The sequence below is a fragment of the Mastacembelus armatus genome, chromosome 18, assembly GCF_900324485.2.
Source record: "Mastacembelus armatus chromosome 18, fMasArm1.2, whole genome shotgun sequence".
NCBI lineage: Eukaryota > Metazoa > Chordata > Actinopteri > Synbranchiformes > Mastacembelidae > Mastacembelus > Mastacembelus armatus.
Genome location: NC_046650.1, coordinates 17,577,715 through 17,597,353, shown reverse-complemented (window position 1 = coordinate 17,597,353; position 19,639 = coordinate 17,577,715). Strand labels below are relative to the sequence as shown.

Below are 19,639 nucleotides of genomic sequence, written 5' to 3'. Positions count from 1 at the left end.
CTGTGGTTAAAGTGTCTTGTTTCAGGTTTAGCTGGAGTTCAACAGATGGAGGTTTAGTTCCAGCTGTTAGATCAAAATGGGTTCTCCTTTTGGGGTTCTCCTAATTGTATAAAGTGTATGCATTTTTCCATAAAGAGAGCACCAGAGGTCTCCCTAAACCACCCAATGGCATCATGGCATTATGAATCCTCAGAATGATAGAAAGCTGACAGGCTGGATATTAACATGCACTTCTGCCTATTAATCAGCTCAATATGCTCCAATTAACCCCTTGTAGACTGTTGTTGCAAATTCACCTCAAACCATTCCCAGTCTGAATAAATAAAATAATTGACATACATCGATCCATTATCATGGAGCCTAAAATAACTTACATAACTTAAATAATTTAAAAGGTTATTATGAATTTAAAAAAGAATTATTATAGAATAAATTTAGGCAGTAAGGGGTTAATCAGTCGACCTGTACTGATGAATGAAGCAGAGGCTTTTGTCTTGTCTTTTCCTCAGCCTGCAGGACAATCGTCTGGTGTTTTGGTTAATCCAGAGGGACCCCTTCGATGGCGTGTTCCTGGTCTGGTCTCTGGGCTTCTGCAAAACAGTTTTGTCCTGTCAAATGTCAACATTTATGACTTTTCTCTCAGCTACAGTATAATCCATGTTAGGAGACTAAACACACAGTTCAGGTACAGTTTCAGCATCCAGGGATCGGGTCGCCGAGGTCCCCGTCCTCGACCACTGCCCGATCCACAATGCACCGGCCCCTTATAGATCCTCCTGCGGGTGGTGGGTCCACACAAGGGCGGCTCCACGTCGCTCTTTCGGGCTTTGCCCGGCTGGGCCCCATGGGGGGAGACCCAGCCACCAGGTGCTCACCTACGGGCCCGAACCCCAGGCCTGGCTCCAGGGTGGGGCCCCGGCTTCGCCATGCCGGGCGACGTCACGGTCCTCGTTTGTCTTTCCATAAGAGGTCACTGAACCACTCTTAGTCTGGTCCATCACCTAGGACCTGTTTGCCTTGGGAGACCCTGCCAGGGGCATATAGCCCCAGACAACATAGCTCCTAGGATCATACGGGCACTCAAACCCCTCCACCACGATAAGGTGCTACTTAAACATTTTCTGTGAAATATTATTTCACTTTCCAGCTGCTCCTGTTTCACTCAGTCCCATCTGTCCTTATGTTCTCAAACAAATGCTGTGACTCTGAATTGAGGTTTTACAAAAGCAAAACAGATAAAACTTATTTCTGGAAACAGAGAAGTTACTTACTGGATTCTGTCACGTTGGTCGTGTTATTAACTGTAGTCGGACTGGATGTGGGGTCAGTCCCTGTCTGGTCTGTTAAATGTGCAACAACACAAAGCAGCATTAAATTACTGTGAATGTACTGACAGACAGCAAAGTGTATGTGCAGTGTATCATCCCACTGAAGCTGCACTCTGACACAGCTCAGTCCACCTGAGATGTTAATGAAACATCAATGAAACGTTATGAAGCAGCTGCTTGGCTCCGTATGAATTTCAGGGAGTCTGGTTCATCTCTAATGTTTAGGACTGATCAGTTCTGTCGTCACCTGAAGGTCAGTCCCTGCCCACAATAGAGACAGTGTCAAACATCCTGCTAGAGTTGAATGTCTTAGCTCAGAAATGAGACCGAAGTGTGTATGTCAGAGCACTTTGTAAACTTCTGTTTCTAAAGGTGATTTACAGATAAAGTTCTTTATTCTCATCATCATCATTACAGTTATAAAAAGTTGGACAGCTGAAGAGACTTTTCTTCTTCAAATAAGTGAATAATCAAAGTAGAGAGAAAGTTTCTAGTGTATTTCTGAAAGAACAGCTCTCAAACACTGTTGAATCAAACTACAGTACATCAGCTTCAGATATTTATAATCACATGTGTGTTGACTTTAGTTGTGCAACTATAAAACACTGTTATTATTCCAACAGATGAAATTATATTTACCTTGACAACTTTGCTCATCTGGTTTCACCTCTGGAAAAAAAGAGAGAAAGGGTTAAAATAATCCAGAGACAGATGATTAAATCCACGTTGTCGACGTCTCTGGCTGTGTCTAAATGTACAAATACAATCAAAGTGTGTCCAGTCCTGATCAACATGGCTAAAATGTTTGCACAATAATGGGATTATTTCAGTGTATTTCTGTGAATGAGGCCCAGTGACCACAAACCACAGAAGAGCTTCTACAGGCCTCAGTTTGGCCAAGTACGTTACCAGAACCCAACAAAACACTTTTGGAATATTTTGAGTATGAGACTCTTCAGTGAACAGCAGGTAAAACAAAAGACTGAAGAATGAAAGAACACCTCTCTACAGATTTATAGGCTCATCCATGTCCAGGACGAGGAAATCAGCCAATGAAATTAAGGCAGTGTGTAAAATATAAAAATATAAAAGTGGACTCTCACTAATGAAAGTCTTTTCTTACAGCTGTTTTTAATGATACTGACCAGGGCCACACTCACTTTTTATACTGAAGCTACAGACACACTGCATTTATTTTATTATACAGTGTTTTACTGTATTTACTGAGGGTCAAACCACTGGGATTTACACGATCATGGACAAAGTATTAAAGTAGGGGTGATGGGCAAGAACAATTTGGTTCTTTATGTCATTGCTGAGGTATATAACAAATGTCCAAGAAAATAATAAATGCACAGATTAAAAGTTTTAAAGGTCATTGAGGCTTTAGCTATGTCACTAATTTCTGCAAAGTTAATTGTCATTACAAAAGCAGAGTGAACAGTCATGTTATTTCTGGAGAAATCATCTGAATCAAACTGGGTTTACGGTTCTTACCAAGATCCAGGAGATCAGTGCAAAAGCCAGTGTGATTACATGAGGCGTAGGATCCTTCATCCACCTGGTGCACAGCAGGAATCACAGCAGTGTTGTTGTGACAGAAGACTTTTATTCTTTCCTCTGCTGACTGAAGGCCAAAGACTGGTCGTCCGTAGCGACAGGAAAAAACATCAGTCTTATTTATTGTCAATGAGCAATCGGAGTCACTGAAATCCTCAGGCAAGGTGATAGTCAGGGGGGTGCCAACTGCTTTACATATTTTCTTAGGTGGACGATGACCCTGATCTTCATTCTTGGCATCTGGAACAAAGTACACAAAAAAGAAAATAAATAGAAATAATTTAATAAGACTGTGAAAATGATTTGACATTATAATTTGAGAACAAAGGGTCATGGGTAAATATTGGTTTTGCTTGATTTTTCAAAATTCAGTGACACATTTACTCAAAATGTAACAGAAAATGAGATGAAATGAGTGTTTGTATGTTCCTGTGTTTAAAACAAGCCACTTCTGGCTGAATAACCAACTGTTTTATCTGTCGTCTGCACAAGAACCGTAGTGATCAGCTGATCAACATAATATTACTCAGCACCTGAGATTGATCACTGACTAATCATTTCTGTAGTTTTAAACAAAACACTGTTCTGGTTTCAGGGCTCTGACAACACACCTGATCCCGGTAATCACAGAACAGCGCCCCTAAAGTATCTGTTGCTAATTTACATGTTAAACACACACAATAATAAAATGCATTTCTCTAATACCTTCTGACATGCTCGTGAATAAAACAGATGTCTAAGTAAGACTCAATCTTCCTCCTACCTCTTGGATTTAAGATATCTGCTTATTTCTATGAGCTAAAGAGCCACACAGCTCTAGATGAGACATTCTCTCTCCTTGTGGTTCACATACACCGTGACAGGGTTTGAATAAATCTGCAGACAGCAAACTTCGACTTCTGACACGTTTTTACATGTTTCAACGCGACTAAGTCCATTGTTCTTCACTTCTCTGGGTGAATCCTGTCCAGCCACCAGGACCACGGCACGGCACGGCACGGACCTTAAACCATTGAGAGACCAGACACAAGACAGGCCAGGCCAGTGGACCAACGATCGTTGTTGTATGAGAACCAGAGCAGAAACCAGTTTTCTGCCACACAGGACGGTGTGAAATTTCTCACATTTAATAAACATTTCTAAGCAACTGACACGTATGTTACAATATTTAAATTAGAACTGAGACTAGCTTTAGTCAAAATGTAATTTTATACAGCTGAAATTGAAGGGAAATTTATTTAACGTTCAAACGGCTCGATATATTTTCCTCAGTATATATATATATATATATATATATATATATATATATATATATATATATATATATATATATATATATTACTGTAGCGAACTAGCGGCTAGCTAAAGAGATGACTATGAGAGCTAACAAGAACGCACACTTGTTTTGTTTGGTCACAACACGGAGCGTAACAGCTCCAACACACTTAGATACACCAACCCCCCCAGCGGCCTCCCACAGTAACGGTGTCGTAACACCCTTCCCCGAACACACAACCCCATTTTTCCACTTTACAACCCCCCACCAATAACCTAAACACACACAGTGAACAATTAATGGGTTTCCTCTGACAAAGCCTCAGGTCGTGGCCCACGCATACCGACAGGCCCAGGGAACCAGGGACCACAGCACCGTCCTGGCCTGCTTTAACGCGGCTGGGGAGGATGTTCCCCCTTTCATCATCTACAAGGGGGGGATATCCAGGGGGCCCCTATAACAAGGAAGGGGTCCCTGATGCCCTCTATGGGAAGTCGCCAGCAGGATAGATGGACGAAGAGCTGTTCAGGAAGTGGTTTGTCGGGCACTTCCTCAAGTTCGCCACCCAGGAACGCCCGCTGTTGCTCATCATGTACAGTCATCAGTCCCACCTGGATCCAGAGCTGGTCCGGGCGACACAGAGGGAGGGGGTCATTCTCCTTTGCCTGCCACCACACACTTCTCACATCCTACATCCTTCTTGGTTTCCAAGAAAGAGTTTTCAAGGGTCCTGAGAAACTCTTATTACAGGCTTAAGGATCGCAGTGGCTGGGTTCAGGAGGTGTGGCCTTTACCCTCTGGACCCATTGGCCATTGAATGGTCACGGGTCATGCCGTCTGGGCCACGTCGTGGGACCTCACCACCTCTGCCAGCCCCATCAGCATCTTCCTGGGCCGCGCCTGATGCTACCCACCCACGTACTGTTTCCCCCTCAGTGTTGCCCCACCCTCAAGCCCACTTGCCCCTGCATCTTCACCCCACTCTCATCCTTCTCCTGCTGCCCATCCCCTAACAGTCTGTGTCCCTGCCCACCAGACCACTGCCCCCCTTCCTCCACCTCCCTCATCTAATCCCTACCTGATCCATCCTTTGGTAGCATCGGGCAGGATATCAGCAGACCTGGCCCACCTCCTGGCTGAAATCAATTATGCCTGCAACACCGGCAGAGTCAGGAGGAACACCAGCAAGGCCCGGGTGCTGACAGCTCAGGAGATGTCTGGTGTCATTGAGGAGGCAGAGGACCGTGCTGCAAGGACAGAGGCCCAAGCTCTGGCCAGAAGAGATCGGGAGCAGCAGCGGGCTGAAGACATCAGCCTGGCAGCCACTTCCTGCACCCTGCCTGGCGGCTCCCGCCCCAACCGCAGAAGACAAGTGCCCCTCGGGGCAGCACTAGCTGCCAGCACCGGCCGTTCCATCGCCAGTCCCTCAGCCCAAACTCACGGTCCCTGGCTGCCTGCCCCCAGCAGCACACCATCGCCAATGAGCCTGCCTGCAGGAGATTGTGTCCCACCCTCCATGTTTTCCGAAGACCGTAAGTTATATCTATTTTACGCTTTGGAGTATTTGATGATTCAAATACAATAATTATAGCAATGGATAGCAATCTGCTACATATCATTTTGAGCATTTATTTGTATGCTAAAATACAAACTTTTTGTTTTAGAGCCATCAACATCAGTCCAAAAATGTGGCGTCCAGGGGTCCCAAATGTCTTCCTCTCCCTCTCACCAATGTAAATGCTTAATATAAACTGCACAAAAAAATATTCTGACATGTTGGTAGCATTATCCCTGAAGAAGAGTAAGCAAGATGTATCTAAAGTCTTTCTCTTATTTATATAGCTATTCAGCTTCCAACGGCCCAACCTTTGTCCAGCTCCTTCTCCTCGTCCACTGGACCCACGACATCCACCGGTAGTAAAAATAAGCATAACAGATGCATTACAGCCCATAATAGTTATTGAGTTATCTAACTTATGCTTCTTTCTGTGAGTAGGTCACACCGCTCAGAAAAGAAGACAGGAGGCAAATGTCTGGCGGTGTGGCCGGTGCAGGAAGCCTGAACCTCCAGGAAGTTCAGAGGGATTGGTGTCATGGGTCCAGTGTGACAACTGCCACAAATGGTTTCACACCATTTGTGTGGACTGGGAGGAGGAGGAGCTGGAACAAGATTATTGGTGCTACTGGTGACAGGACATGTAAACATTTTTTTTGTTGTTGTTCATTTTATTTATTTATTTATTTATTTTTTAATCTAAATAAATCATATTATCTGCATTTGCTCATCATGTGACTTGGTTTGTTAACACATTTTAATACAGTCCTTATATTTACAGCCACACTGCAAATATTGCTCTGCTACTTGTAATTGCCGTTTCTTGCCCCTCTCTAGTAAGTGTGTGATCATATAATCTTTATATTTTATATGTATATAAATTATTTAAGAAGAGATTGAAATAAGAAAAATTTTAAAAGACCAAACAGCAAGTATGAGACAGGAAGATTAAAATCTGCACGCTTTCATTGCGCAATCTGTAATTATCAGAGCATGCAATCTTATTTTGAAGGGCAGTAATTTGCAGCCGGATGTGTTGATAGTATTGTGGTAAACTTAGTCTGATGAGGAACAAGCTAATAACCCCCCCAAAAAAATCAGCAGGACAAAGTGGATGCAGCGAGCAGACGTGGGTGGTCACAATTGGACAATAGTTGCGCACGGCTAAAACCGCGATAAGGCACTTTTCTCATCTCCGGTAATAACAAATGTTGACTAAATAAATAAAACTATATATGGTTAGAAAGGTAATAACCTACACTTTAATTATGTGCTATTAACTCAGCTGGAAACTTTATGTGATCAAATATATTAGTATTTAAAGAAAGATTTTAATAGAATGTTAGCTAAAAAGCGATCCGAATTGGACACAGTTCCACTAATACACGAACATGAACAGTAGAACCACAGAGAACACCGATAACCAGCTTTAACTTTACCCACAGTCCTCTGCGTCATGTGCCCTCCTGTGGCCGCTACATCACGTTTTAATATCGTATATATCTCAATATAACCATATATATATATAAATACAACGTAACGTTATATATCTCAGCTCAAAGTGTCGTAAACTCCATGAGAAAGTAAAATATCCGCTGAAACCACCCAAACAAACATGGCGGACAGCAGCTCAGATACAGACTGAGACTCTGCTCTGACGGTCGTTTGCCGCACTCGACTAAACTGATCTCTGGCTTATATTAAACACAACGACACGGTTCTCTTTACATTTTAAACACATTAGTAAACTATTGACAACAATGTAATACAGATAAACACCATTACCTTTAAAAAGGAACAAATCCGACCGTCGGGGGAGATCGGGGAAATACACACGCACAAGAAGAAGGAGGCGTCTGTGACGTCATCACGTAATGAAAAAAACCAAACAAGACACCGGCGGGTGTGTCAATACAAGCGTGAACTAGTTACCTGCGATTTACCTGAGTGAAAGCAGCATGTCCTCCTCCGCGTCTGGCTGGAAGGCCGTTGTCTTGATGCTCTCGGTGTATGTGGGATGTCACGGTGGGTGAGCTGAACTTATTCATAAATAACTTGGAGTCTTTAAACTTTTCTAAACTTTTTCTAAACTTGCTTTAGTTTCTACTCGCTCTTGGTGCTAACGCTAAAGCTAAATAACTAATAGCTAACCAGCGTTCGGCACCAGTAAAAGTCATTTAGTCAGTGTGGTGCTACCAGTCAGCAGAGCTGGGCTAACAGTCAGCAGAGCTGGGCTACCAGTCAGCAGAGCTGGGCTACCAGTCAGCAGAGCTGGGCTAACAGTCAGCAGAGCTGGGCTACCAGTCAGGAGACATTATAATGTCAGGTGTAGTTTAGTCAGGTAGCGGGACTGTGTCCAATTCGGATCGCGTTTTAGCTAACATTCTATTAAAATCTTTCTTTAAATACTAATATATTTGATCACATAAAGTTTCCAGCTGAGTTAATAGCACATAATTAAAGTGTAGGTTATTACCTTTCTAACCATATATAGTTTTATTTATTCAGTCAACATTTGTTATTACCGGAGATGAGAAAAGTGCCTTATCGCGGTTTTAGCCGTGCGCAACTATTGTCCAATTGTGACCACCCACGTCTGCTCGCTGCATCCACTTTGTCCTGCTGATTTTTTTGGGGGGGTTATTAGCTTGTTCCTCATCAGACTAAGTTTACCACAATACTTTCAACACATCCGGCTGCAAATTACTGCCCTTCAAAATAAGATTGCATGCTCTGATAATTACAGATTGCGCAATGAAAGCGTGCAGATTTTAATCTTCCTGTCTCATACTTGCTGTTTGGGCTTTTAAAAATGTTCTTATTTCAATCTCTTCTTACATAATTTATATAACATATAAAATATAAAGATTATATGATCACACACTTACTAGAGAGGGGCAAAAAACGGCAATTACAAGTAGCAGAGCAATATTTGCAGTGTGGCTGTAAATATAAGGACTGTATTAAAATGTGTTTAAAAAGTTTATTATTAATTTTATAATTTTATTTATATATGTATGTATGTGTGTATATATATATATATATATATATATATATACATATATAATATTAATAATATTCACTCTCTCCTACCCACCCATACAAATTCACAGCTTGTTATTTAAATTCAAATACCATTAAAAAAAAAAAAAGCTTTATTGAAGCATTATTAAGAACAACAACAAATTCTGTTGGCTACTAATATCAGCTATATTATTTAAGGTTAGATATTTGTTCAATAGGCCTTTATGCTTCAATGATCATTAAGAAACAAAAACGTCAAGTGGATTCCTTAAAAGCTTTTCCCGCGGCTGCAACTTTCCTCCAGTCATCCTACTTATCTCCTTGTTTCCAAGCAGGTTTATGTGACATCAGCCTGCGCTTTAATTAGCGAGACAAAATGGCATCAAGCTAGCTACAAAATGCACTCGTTTGAGAGCAGATCTTCCGAGTATAGCAAAAATAAAGGCACACTTTAGCCGGGAAAAGAGCGTCGCCCAAGCGCGATCTAAGCGTTCTCGCGGCTTTTAGCCGTCAAAGTCACTTTCATATAAAATTTAGACAGTTAACTATCCATATGTTTCAGTGTCCACTCAGTCTTAAATCCTCTGTCACATTAAACTCTGAGGTTTTGTATTAATAAATCTAATTTCTTAGTCTGTTTACATGTTTTGAATATACCTGTATATCAAAAGGTAGAAATCAGATGTTATGTAATTCTGGTTTTAATGCCAGGACTCACATTTACACATTCTTTTAAGGGGTTTGCCATGAAAGTCAGGAGTGATATGTAGAAACATCAACAGTCAAAGTGACTCCAGCACGTTTCTTTATTTTTCTTTATGTGGTCAGAGAAGTGATGTTTGTAATGAGTCAGACTCATGTCTTCATGTGTTTTTGTCAGGGCCAACATTAATGTTTCAGCTGAATGTTTTTGTTATATTTAAGAATATTTGGGGAAATTAAAGTGATAGACAACGTGATCAGAATATTTATTTGTTTGTTGACAGTGGGGCCTGAAAAGCCACAGCCACAAAACATCTGTCTCATGTTAATGTGAAGCTGCAGATAAACTGGAACGTAATGACAGTGTGTTCACATGAATCTGTTCCTCTGTTCTTCAGGTCTGAGAACCATCACAGCTGAACCTGGAGACACAGTCACTCTGCCATGTCGAGCTCCCAGCAGCTCAAAGACCAGAGGTGTAAAGTGGACCAGACCTGATCTGGATCCAGACTATGTCATTTTGTACCGGGACAATCAGTCTGATCCAGAATACCAGCATCCATCTTTTAAGGAGCGGGTGGAGCTGAAGGACTCACAGATGAAGGATGGAGACGTGTCTGTGACTCTGAAGGATGTGACGTTTAATGACACTGGGACATACGAGTGTCGTGTCTTCCAGAGTCAGTCAAAACGCTGGAAGAGAGCACCTGATCCCATCAGCACCATCCACCTGAGAGTCTCAGCAGGTGAGTGTGTGTTTGTCTGAGCAGCAGAGCTGAAGCTGCTTCCTGGTTGTTGATGTGAGACCAGATGTTTGTGTTTTCTCCAGATGTTGTTGATGAGACTTTGTAGAAAACAGCTGGATGAGTGATGTGGTCAAAGTGCAGGAGATAATGTCTGACAGGAGTTTGTTCTGTTCTTCAGTCATCACCTACCTGACACCTCACACCTGTTCTCTCCTGCAGGTCACAGAGAGGATGGAGGAGACAAGGGTGGAGGAGAAAATCATGGACATGTTGGACTGGCTGTGGGTCTGACAGTTGTTGGTATTTTGCTTCTTGTTGCTGCTGTTGTTGGTTTGATGTTCTATAGAAAACGATGCAGACCCACAGACCAGAATCCAAACCCACGTCCTGAACAAATACCAATGAACCAGATGGAAACTGGGACAGACCAGTTGGGTTCTGGTCCTGCTGCTGTCAGGGACCAGTCCATCGCAGCCCAGAGACTTGAGACCAACAGTGATTGACACACATCATGATATGCTATTTAGTATTATTTTGTTTATTCAGTAAGTGTTAATGGTATTAATATGTATTTATTAATACTACTGCAAAACATTTCCAATGTGAAGCTACATTGAGGACAGTGTTATCTGTCTATGAAGGTATTTATAGATGTTTGAAGATATTTCTATTTATAGTTTTTTTAAATAAAATTTTATTTTATTCTTTCAATAATAGTTTAACAAATTACTTTATAAATGAAATGTATATTTTAATATATTGCTATTTTATGTAACTGATGCCAAAACAAAAATATCTTTATTGCTGTTATCTTTTATTTACACATAAGTCAAACTTTACATTTGTGACTGTGTCCATCCACTATTTATTGACTTTTCAGTTTGCACATAAAGATCCTGAGTTCAAATGTGTGAAGAACCAGCTCCAGATGCTGAGAACAGACGTCACTTTTTAAAGTCTCTGAAGGAACAAAGACTCGACTGGTCTCTGCTCACAGCAGAGTCTGGAGCTGGTTTTTGGAAACAGACGGGCCTCCCATTGTTGGTGAGGAAGAACCATGTGAGCCAGGTCAGCAGTGTGGCTCCCTGCTGGGTTTTTAATAGTTTTTGGACAACAATGGAGGTCTACGGCTCAGATCCATAAGCTGAACCAGGTTCTGGATTCACACATTATGCTGAGTTTTTGTTTTCTTCTGGGATCATTCATCATTTATCCCTCACATTTCAATCTGGACTCACAGAGTCACCAACAGCAACTTGTTTCACCATCAAAGTCCACTTGGACCAGAGGTCCAGAACCTGCTGATGTTTCCAACAGGGCCACCTTTAATACAGTTTATTCTCCACAGTGACCAAAAACAGACATGTCTGAGGACTGAGGACCAAAGTGTCCAAAGGCCCAGTGAGAAACACATTTTAGACATGAAACTAAGTGAAACAGCTTTTTAATCGCTGCCACTGTCGCTGTCTTCCTCATCCTCTTCCTCCTCCTCCTCGTCTTTCTCCTCCTTTTTCTCTGGTTCCTCTACGAGTCCTGAGAAGAAGTCGTTGTCTCCGAGGGCTTTCTTGGTCAGAGACTTCATTCTGCCATCTTTCTTCTTCCTCTTGCGGTATTCTTTGACAGTCGTGCTGGGTAAACTGGAAATGTCCCAGAACTTGATCAGCTGGTCGTGGGCACAGCTGACCAGGAAGCGGGAGTCCCTGGACTTGGCGAGCTCTTCCACGGGTTCTCCGACATGCTGCCCGATGCAGCCGATGACTCTGTTAGGAAGGAGGTTGACGGCCCTGGTGGAGGACAGACAGAAGATGGTGAGAGACGCTGGCTGAGCAGCGACAGTGACGACCGTCTGAATGCAAAGTGTCATGATCGTAAACTGAGAAACTGATCAGTGAAACCAAACTGTCCTGTCCAGACTCTGATTCAACAACTGTCTTCAACTTTCTGTGGACTAAAACCAGCAAACATCAAATTCTTTCTAAAACTAAGACACATTTTTATCAAAGACCAAAACCTGGTTGGAGTGATGGACCCTGAAGATTAACACCTAAAACCAAAGGGGGACCCAGCTCACCGGATGTACCCGTCCATGGAGGCGATGCACATGATGTTGTCGGTGACGGGGAGAATGCAGTCCACCGACTCGGCCTTGACGGCAAATCGGTCACTGGTGGCTCCGAAGCCGTTCCAGTTGAAGATGTAGATGGTCCCCTCGCTGGAGCCGCAAACCACCTTCCTGCCCCGCTTCATCAGCGCCACCGAGGTCAGATCGCCACTCTGGTACTCTGACAGCAGCTCGAAGCGTCGCCTCTTGATGTTGAAGACGCCCATGGTACCATCCCCACTGTATCAGAACACAGGAAGTCAAGCTTTTGCGGACGGTTCTACAGCATAGACTTCATCCCATAAAGACTCTGATGCCCCCAGAACACGTGAGTCAATAAAACCACAAAAATGGACTTTACCACATGTCAGAGTCAACTACCCGTAAAGTACTTCAAATTAGAAGAATATAAGGTAGTTAACGTCAGCTACCCGGCGGTATATAAAGTACTTCAAATTAGAAGTATATAAGGTAGTTAACGTCAGCTACCCGGCGGTATATAAAGTACTTCAAATTAGAAGTATATAAGGTAGTTAACGTCAGCTACCCGGCGGTATATAAAGTACTTCAAATCAGAAGTATATAAGGTAGTTAACGTCAGCTACCCGGCGGTATATAAAGTACTTCAAATCAGAAGTATATAAGGTAGTTAACGTCAGCTACCCGGCGGTATATAAAGTACTTCAAATCAGAAGTACATGAGGTAGTTAACGTCAGCTACCCGGCGGTATATAAAGTACTTCAAATCAGAAGTACATGAGGTAGTTAACGTCAGCTACCCGGCGGTATATAAAGTACTTCAAATCAGAAGTACATGAGGTAGTTAACGTCAGCTACCCGGCGGTATATAAAGTACTTCAAATCAGAAGTATATAAGGTAGTTAACGTCAGCTACCCGGCGGTATATAAAGTACTTCAAATCAGAAGTACATGAGGTAGTTAACGTCAGCTACCCGGCGGTATATAAAGTACTTCAAATCAGAAGTACATGAGGTAGTTAACGTCAGCTACCCGGCGGTATATAAAGTACTTCAAATCAGAAGTACATGAGGTAGTTAACGTCAGCTACCCGGCGGTATATAAAGTACTTCAAATCAGAAGTACATGAGGTAGTTAACGTCAGCTACCCGGCGGTATATAAAGTACTTCAAATTAGAAGTATATAGTATAAATTGTTTCTAAGTCACTAAATAAGAATGTGAAAGCGACACCTTGTGCCCTTTATCAGCCAGGTGCTAGACAAACCTTTCTAACTTGAGTTATCCAAAATTGAACTTTCATATATTCAGTGTAGAGTACTTCTAATTTCGGCGCGACCGTGTTCACCTTCACCGGAATCCACTTTAAATTTGTCCCACACTGAGTCTCTATCATGCCAACATATATCAATAAAGTGTTCTTCAGTAATATTTGGCTCCATTTAATAAGAAAGTCCTTTCTTGAGAAATCCTTCGTGGAGTGATCTTTGAAGCTACACCGCCCTCTACTGGAGGATGCGAAGATGCCAAGCCAATTCAATGAATGGGGGATGTAATGGTCATTTACAGTCAGTGATGTCTAAACTTTAATGAAGCAGTGAAGCTTCAGAGCCAATTGTGTCTCTAAATTTAACACAATGTTAACTAGTGACACCTGCTGGCCAAAGTCATGAAGAGCAGCCAAGTGACACGTCTCTGCCACACAGTGCAAATATTACTGACATGTTGCAGCACTTTGTGGTTCTGCTGAATTCAGGAAAGATTCTTCTGTGCCTTTATACTTTCTATGGTTTTGGTATTTTCAGTAGACGATAAGTAGAGAGAGAGAGAGAGACAGACAGACAGACAGACAGACAGATAGATAGATAGATAGATAGACAGATAGATGGATTAACAGATAGATGGATAAATAGACAGAAATGTTCTTGTCCACAGGTATATAGTAGGGATTCATATGTAAAATCCTATCCTAAGCCTATCCTACTTCCTATAACCTGTTACTGTTGTGACACTTCTCACCTCAGTTGGACTAAACTCGCCCTCCTGGACACAACCAACACCGCTCATACCCAGCCACTGAGACAAACTAGAACTAGGGAAACCACCATCAACTGAGCCCCTTATCACACATTCATAACTGACAGCCAGCTAATTTAACTTTAGCTACATGCTAAAACTACAGGCTTCCAGTCTGAACTCAGCTTGGATCAACATGAGGGAACATGTTGGCTTTGTGTTTTTGGCTCAGGGTTAGACTGGCTCTGTCCTACAGGAATTTATTCCAGCTGCCAGCAGCTGGACAGACTGATGAGCACAGCAGATTTCATTGGCTTCATCTGGACTGAACTAGGAGATCTGTGTGGGACTATTTCTGGATCAGACCCAGTTTCCAGAACCTAAAGAACCTCGTTTTTACACTCAGTGTCATCAACATCCTTATGTCCTTAATTATGCAGCTGCTCCTGAATGAAGAACTGAAACAATGTCAATAAACAGAACAGAAGATGGAACAAAAGACAAGATGTCCACATACTTTTGGCCACAGACACATGTAAGTCTGTGTGTGGTTTGTTTCAGGCATCTACATTGAACACTGGTTATTCTGTGATTGATTGATTGATTGATTGATTAGGTATGATGAATAGTGCTTTTCCCAGACTAAACCTCTTTGAATCCAGTGACATCACTGATCAATACTGATCGATAGTGAGTGTCAGACTGTGAGAGTCAGGAGGAGTCACAGTGAAGAAGAAGACAAAGCGTCCTCTGTTCTTCATCCATCGTCCATCAGCTCCTTCACCTCCATTTTCTCTCTGATCCAAAGTCAGATCTGATCAATAATCAAAGACTGATCAAACTGATTGATCAGCCATCAGAGGAGTTGGATCAGTGGAGCTGCTTCTGTTCCTGATGTCCACTGATTCTTCTTTGTCCTCAATTCTCTTCACTGGTCTGCAGAGGAGACAGAAGACAGTCAGAGACAAACAACCAGAGACAAACAAAGAAACCCCTGACCTTTGACCGTTGACCTTTGACCTTTGACTTTGAGCTCCACTTGTTTCTCCATCTGGACTCTTCCCTCCCTGTAGACTCTGCAGGTGAAGATGTCTGTGTCTCTGACTGTTGGATGTTTGTGGGTCAGACTGAGGTCTCCAGTTCTCCGCAGGTCTTTCTTCATCTCTGTTCTGTTTCTGTAAAACTCGTCCTGTTCTTCAGGTCGGTCAGAGCCGTCCTGATACACATGGACCTTCCTGTAGTTCCAGTCCCTCCACTTCACTGTGACGTCTTCAGGCAGGTCAGCTGTGGTTATGAAGGGCAGCTGGACAGACTCCGCCCCTGATTCCACCTCCACCTTTGGGACTGAGAGGACAACAGACACAACATGAGCTGGACAGACAGCAGCAGCAGCACTGACACATTTTCTTTGACTGTGTGAAGTGAAATATTTGTAGTGGAAACAGGTCTGACTGGTTCCAGTCTGGAATCTGTCCCATTGGTCAATTTAACAGAGACAGAGTCTGTGGTGTGTGAACAACCAACAGCACAACTCCCTTAGTTAATAAAGATTTGTGAACTTTTTTCTGTTTCATCAGCATCTTCATTGTTGGAGGTTTTTTGTGTTTGACATTCAGTGTAATAGAAACAGTTAGCTTAGCTTAGCATAAAAACTGAACTGACCTTTGACTTTGAGCTCCACCTGTTTCTCCATCAGGACTCTTCCCTCCCTGTAGACTCTGCAGGTGAAGGTGTCTGTGACTGTTGGATGGGTCAGGGTCAGACTGAAGTCTCCAATTTTCAGCAGGTCTTTCTTCATCTCTGTTCTGTTTCTGTAAAAGTCGTCCTGTTCTTCAGGTTGGTCAGAGCCTTCCTGATACACACGGACCTTCCTGTTGTCCTTGTCTGTCCACTTCACTGTGGAGACTCTAAGCAGGTTAACTAAAGCTCTGCAGGGCAGCTGCACAGACTTCACCCCTGATTCCACCTCCACCTGTGGGACTGAGAGGACAACAGACACAACATGAGCTGGACAGACAGCAGCAGGACTGACAGGAACAGCAGCTCCCTGTCCCATTCTTCTCTAACAGAAACTAGTTTGTGGATGAAGACATGTTTCATTGTTCCTGACATTTGGAGCAGTTCCCAAAGAACGAGTCAGGAACCAATCAGATGAATGAATCAGTAACAGGGTTCCTGAAGAACTGACTCAGGGACTGTGCAGTCCATGATGACAAAGGACTGAGACCAGACTCTGAGACTTACACAGCTGGATAGAAAAGGTGAGAAACAACAATAACATGTTTGTTGTCTGGTCCCATTGGACTGGAACTGGACTAATGACTGCTGTGTTACTAAAGTCCAGGTTTCAGTCCTGATTGAGGATCATCAGCAGCTACTTTTTAGAGACTGATTCATTCTGTGTTTGGTCCTGAAATGAGCTGAGACACAGTCAAAGATCAACTACAGGAAACATGGTAACCAACAGCATTATGGGTAATGTAGTAGTGACATACCTGTCCTGAAGTAGTAACAATATATGAAAAGACCCACAGCAACAGCAGGAACCACAAGAACCACAGACACAGCAACAAGACCTTTGGCCCAGGGTGGAAATGGATCTGTGGAGAACAGAAACATAAAGAACATGACCTCTGACCTCTGACCTGTACCTACAGCAGGTGTTGGTGCTGACCTTTGACTTGCAGCTGTACATCTGCCAGTCTTTGTTCGTTTCCAAACGCTGTGATGGTGCAGGTGTAGTTGCCGCTGTCAGAGAGGCGGGGTTTTCTCAGAGTGAGGCTCAGGTCTCCAGTGATCAGAGCGTCAGTTTTCATCGACGTTCAGTCTCTGTAACGCTGGTTTTGGTTTTTGAGGTCGTCACCTCGCTCATTGAGCTGGTTGATGGTTGAAGGTGTGAGGTTGTAGCGGCTCCACACCACTGTAGGGAACTGAGGTACAGAAGAGACCTGACAGGGCAGCAGGACTGACTCCGCCCCCTCATACACCTCTACACCAAAGGCATGCTGGGATACTGTGAGGACACAGAGACAGAAACGTGCATCAGTGGATCAAACTGGACTCAGATGTTGTTGCTGACTAACAGGTAGGGGAGCTCAGTGCACCGATGGTCCTCGGGCAGTCTAGGCCTATAGCAGCATAACTAGGGGATGGTTCAGGGTTGCCTGAAGCCAGCCCTAACTATATGCTTTGTCAAAGAGGAAGGTTTTAAGTCTAGCCTTAAAAGTATAGAGAGTGTCTGCCTCCTGAACCCAGACTGGGAGCTGGTTCCACAGGAGAGGAGCTTGATAGCTAAAGGCTCTGCCTCCCAGTCTGCTTTTGGAAACTCTGGGAACCACAAGTAGACCTGCACTCTGAGAGCGAAGTGGTCTATTGGGATAATATGGTACTATGAGGTCTTTAAGGTATGAAGGAGCTTGATTATGAAGGGATTTGTATGTGAGAAGAAGGATTTTAAATTTTATTCTATATTTTACAGGGAGCCAATGAAGAGAAGCCAATATAGGAGAAATATGATCTCTCCTGCTAGTTCCTGTCAGGACTCTGGCTGGGGCATTCTGGATTAATTGGAGGCTTTTTATGGAGATATTGGGACATCCAGATAGTAATGAGTTACAGTAATCTAGCCTTGAGGTAACAAATGCATGGACTAGTTTTTCTGCATCATTTTGAGACAGGATGTTCCTAATTTTGGAAATGTTGCGCAGGTGAAAGAATGCAGTTCTAGAGATTTGTTTTATGTGTGAGTTAAAGGACATGTCCTGGTCAAAAATAACTCCAAGGTTTTTCACAGTAGTGCTGGAGGCCAGGGCTATGCCATCTAGAGTAGCTATAATTTTAGAAAAGTTATTTCTGAGACTTTTTGGCCCAAATATAACGACTTCTGTTTTCTCCGAGTTCAAAAGTAAAAAGTTACTGGTCATCCAGGCCTTTATGTCAGTTAGACAGGCTTGAAGTCTGGCTAACTGGTTTGTGTTAACAGGTTTAATAGATAGATATAATTGAGTGTCATCTGCATCCCCTAAGTTACACACACTGCTGTAAATTAAACCAGTGAAACCTTTTGCCTCCCTTGGCAAATATTGTGTGGCCACAGATGATGGACAGGCTCTTATTTCTTACAAATTAAAACTTTGGAAAGAGGGAAGATAAATGTCTATGTATCGACATATCTCTATTTAAACTCTGATCTGGTTCCCTGGTTCACATTAGACACAAACACTGTGTGAAACTACCAGTTACCAAGTGAAGTTTCATGACATTCGGTCTCATGTTCAGTGTTTATTAAGAAGGAATTTCATTGATATTGTTTGTCTTTTTCCTTTAGAGCTTCAGCTTCACAGGTTGGTCCTGTTGGATTTCTTTGATCTACTGTGGGTCCAGATTTGTGCTGTTGGTTCTGTTTCCTGTTGGTCACTGATTTACTGTAGATTTGCTCTTTTTGATCCACTGGACAAGTTCAGAACCAACTAATTCCAGTCAGTGTGTTCACATCTCATCAGTCAATAAAGCAGATATAGTTCTTCCATGACCTGCAGTGACCTGGGGACTGGTCACTGTTTGGTCCTTGTTCTTCTCAGTCCTTTGGCTGTAGATCAGACTCAGGGCATGAAAAACCACCATCATGGTACAGTTTACAGTTGCAATTGAGTCCAGTCCAGTTACACCAATGATTGATGGTCATGATGCAAAGACGCAGCTTATTTCTGTCAGTCTGTCATGGTTGAAGTTGTGTCTTCTAGTCTGGATTTGAGAGGAGATGAGGTTTCTTCATTTTTAGGCCTGAATGATTTGAATATCGGTCGACGTGAAAGTATTTGATAAGAACAGAGATATTTGGTCCTTTTTCTTCTCAGTCCTTTGGCCTGTGAATCAGACCATCATGGTGGAGATTCTCAGTCATCCAGGTGAAGTTATCAAAGTCAAAGAAGCTTTATTGTCACTTCAACCATATATAGCAGACACAGTACACAGTGAAGCGAAACAATGTTCCTCCTAGACCAGAGGTGCTACACAGAACACAGAGTGCAGTGACACAGACAAACAAAGAGCTATGACAAAAACTAAATTATAATTTTAAAAAAATCAGAATCAGAATGAGCTTCATTGCCAAGTGTGTGTGCACACACACACACAAGGAATTTGTTTAGTGTACTCCAGTGCAAACAGACATAAATACAAATGCTACAAAGGGTCAAACAGTAAACAGATATGCTACAGAAACAAATGCTACAAAAAACTAATAGAAAAATGCCCAGATAACCTGAAAAACAGGATGAAAAGGGAACTAGGTGGTGTGCAAAGAGCAAAAAGGTGCCAGCGTCATAGTGCAGGTGGTGGGAGGGAATGGTGG

General features: G+C 42.7%; 3 protein-coding genes across 4 annotated transcripts in view; 1 reads left to right on the top strand and 2 right to left on the bottom strand.

The window, feature by feature from the left end:
* Positions 1-7,029: 7,029 nt before the first annotated feature.
* Positions 7,030-10,742, top strand: LOC113140740 (uncharacterized). Its single transcript, XM_026324722.2, has 3 exons — positions 7,030-7,744; positions 9,844-10,191; positions 10,411-10,742. Exons 1-3 carry the CDS (start codon positions 7,678-7,680, stop codon positions 10,692-10,694), a joined length of 699 nt encoding a protein of 232 aa, XP_026180507.1. The 5' UTR covers positions 7,030-7,677; the 3' UTR covers positions 10,695-10,742.
* Positions 10,743-11,041: 299 nt separating this feature from the next.
* On the bottom strand, positions 11,042-12,795 carry LOC113141673 (WD repeat-containing protein 55-like). Its single transcript, XM_026326236.1, has 2 exons — positions 12,263-12,795; positions 11,042-11,975 (listed from the first exon to the last, which is right to left on the bottom strand). The coding sequence occupies exons 1-2, from the start codon at positions 12,517-12,519 to the stop codon at positions 11,636-11,638; spliced, it is 597 nt and encodes a 198-aa protein (XP_026182021.1). The 5' UTR covers positions 12,520-12,795; the 3' UTR covers positions 11,042-11,635.
* Positions 12,796-14,803: 2,008 nt separating this feature from the next.
* Positions 14,804-19,639, bottom strand: part of LOC113139704 (uncharacterized) — a 52,575-nt gene continuing 47,739 nt past the window's right edge. The window contains exons 2-6 of one of the 2 annotated variants that reach the window (XM_026323131.1): positions 16,961-17,299; positions 16,782-16,886; positions 15,949-16,266; positions 15,300-15,630; positions 14,804-15,222 (exon numbers count right to left, since the gene is read on the bottom strand). In XM_026323131.1, the coding sequence (XP_026178916.1) occupies positions 15,123-15,222; positions 15,300-15,630; positions 15,949-16,266; positions 16,782-16,886; positions 16,961-17,102 (996 nt within the window). In that variant the 5' untranslated portion in view covers positions 17,103-17,299 and the 3' untranslated portion in view covers positions 14,804-15,122. The remainder of the gene's footprint in view (positions 15,223-15,299; positions 15,631-15,948; positions 16,267-16,781; positions 16,887-16,960; positions 17,300-19,639) is intronic. The other variant, XM_026323123.2, reaches the window with a different exon arrangement.

Excerpts from the sequence above, each read along its gene's own strand:
- LOC113141673 (XM_026326236.1), bottom strand. The coding sequence starts at position 12,519 with ATGGGCGTCTTCAACATCAAGAGGCGACGCTTCGAGCTGCTGTCAGAG. Across the intron at positions 11,976-12,262 it reads TCCATGGACGGGTACATCCG|GGCCGTCAACCTCCTTCCTA; the intron begins GTGAGCTGGGTC and ends GTCCTCCACCAG.
- LOC113140740 (XM_026324722.2), top strand. The coding sequence starts at position 7,678 with ATGTCCTCCTCCGCGTCTGGCTGGAAGGCCGTTGTCTTGATGCTCTCG. Across the intron at positions 7,745-9,843 it reads GGTGTATGTGGGATGTCACG|GTCTGAGAACCATCACAGCT; the intron begins GTGGGTGAGCTG and ends TCTGTTCTTCAG. Across the intron at positions 10,192-10,410 it reads CCACCTGAGAGTCTCAGCAG|GTCACAGAGAGGATGGAGGA; the intron begins GTGAGTGTGTGT and ends TCTCTCCTGCAG.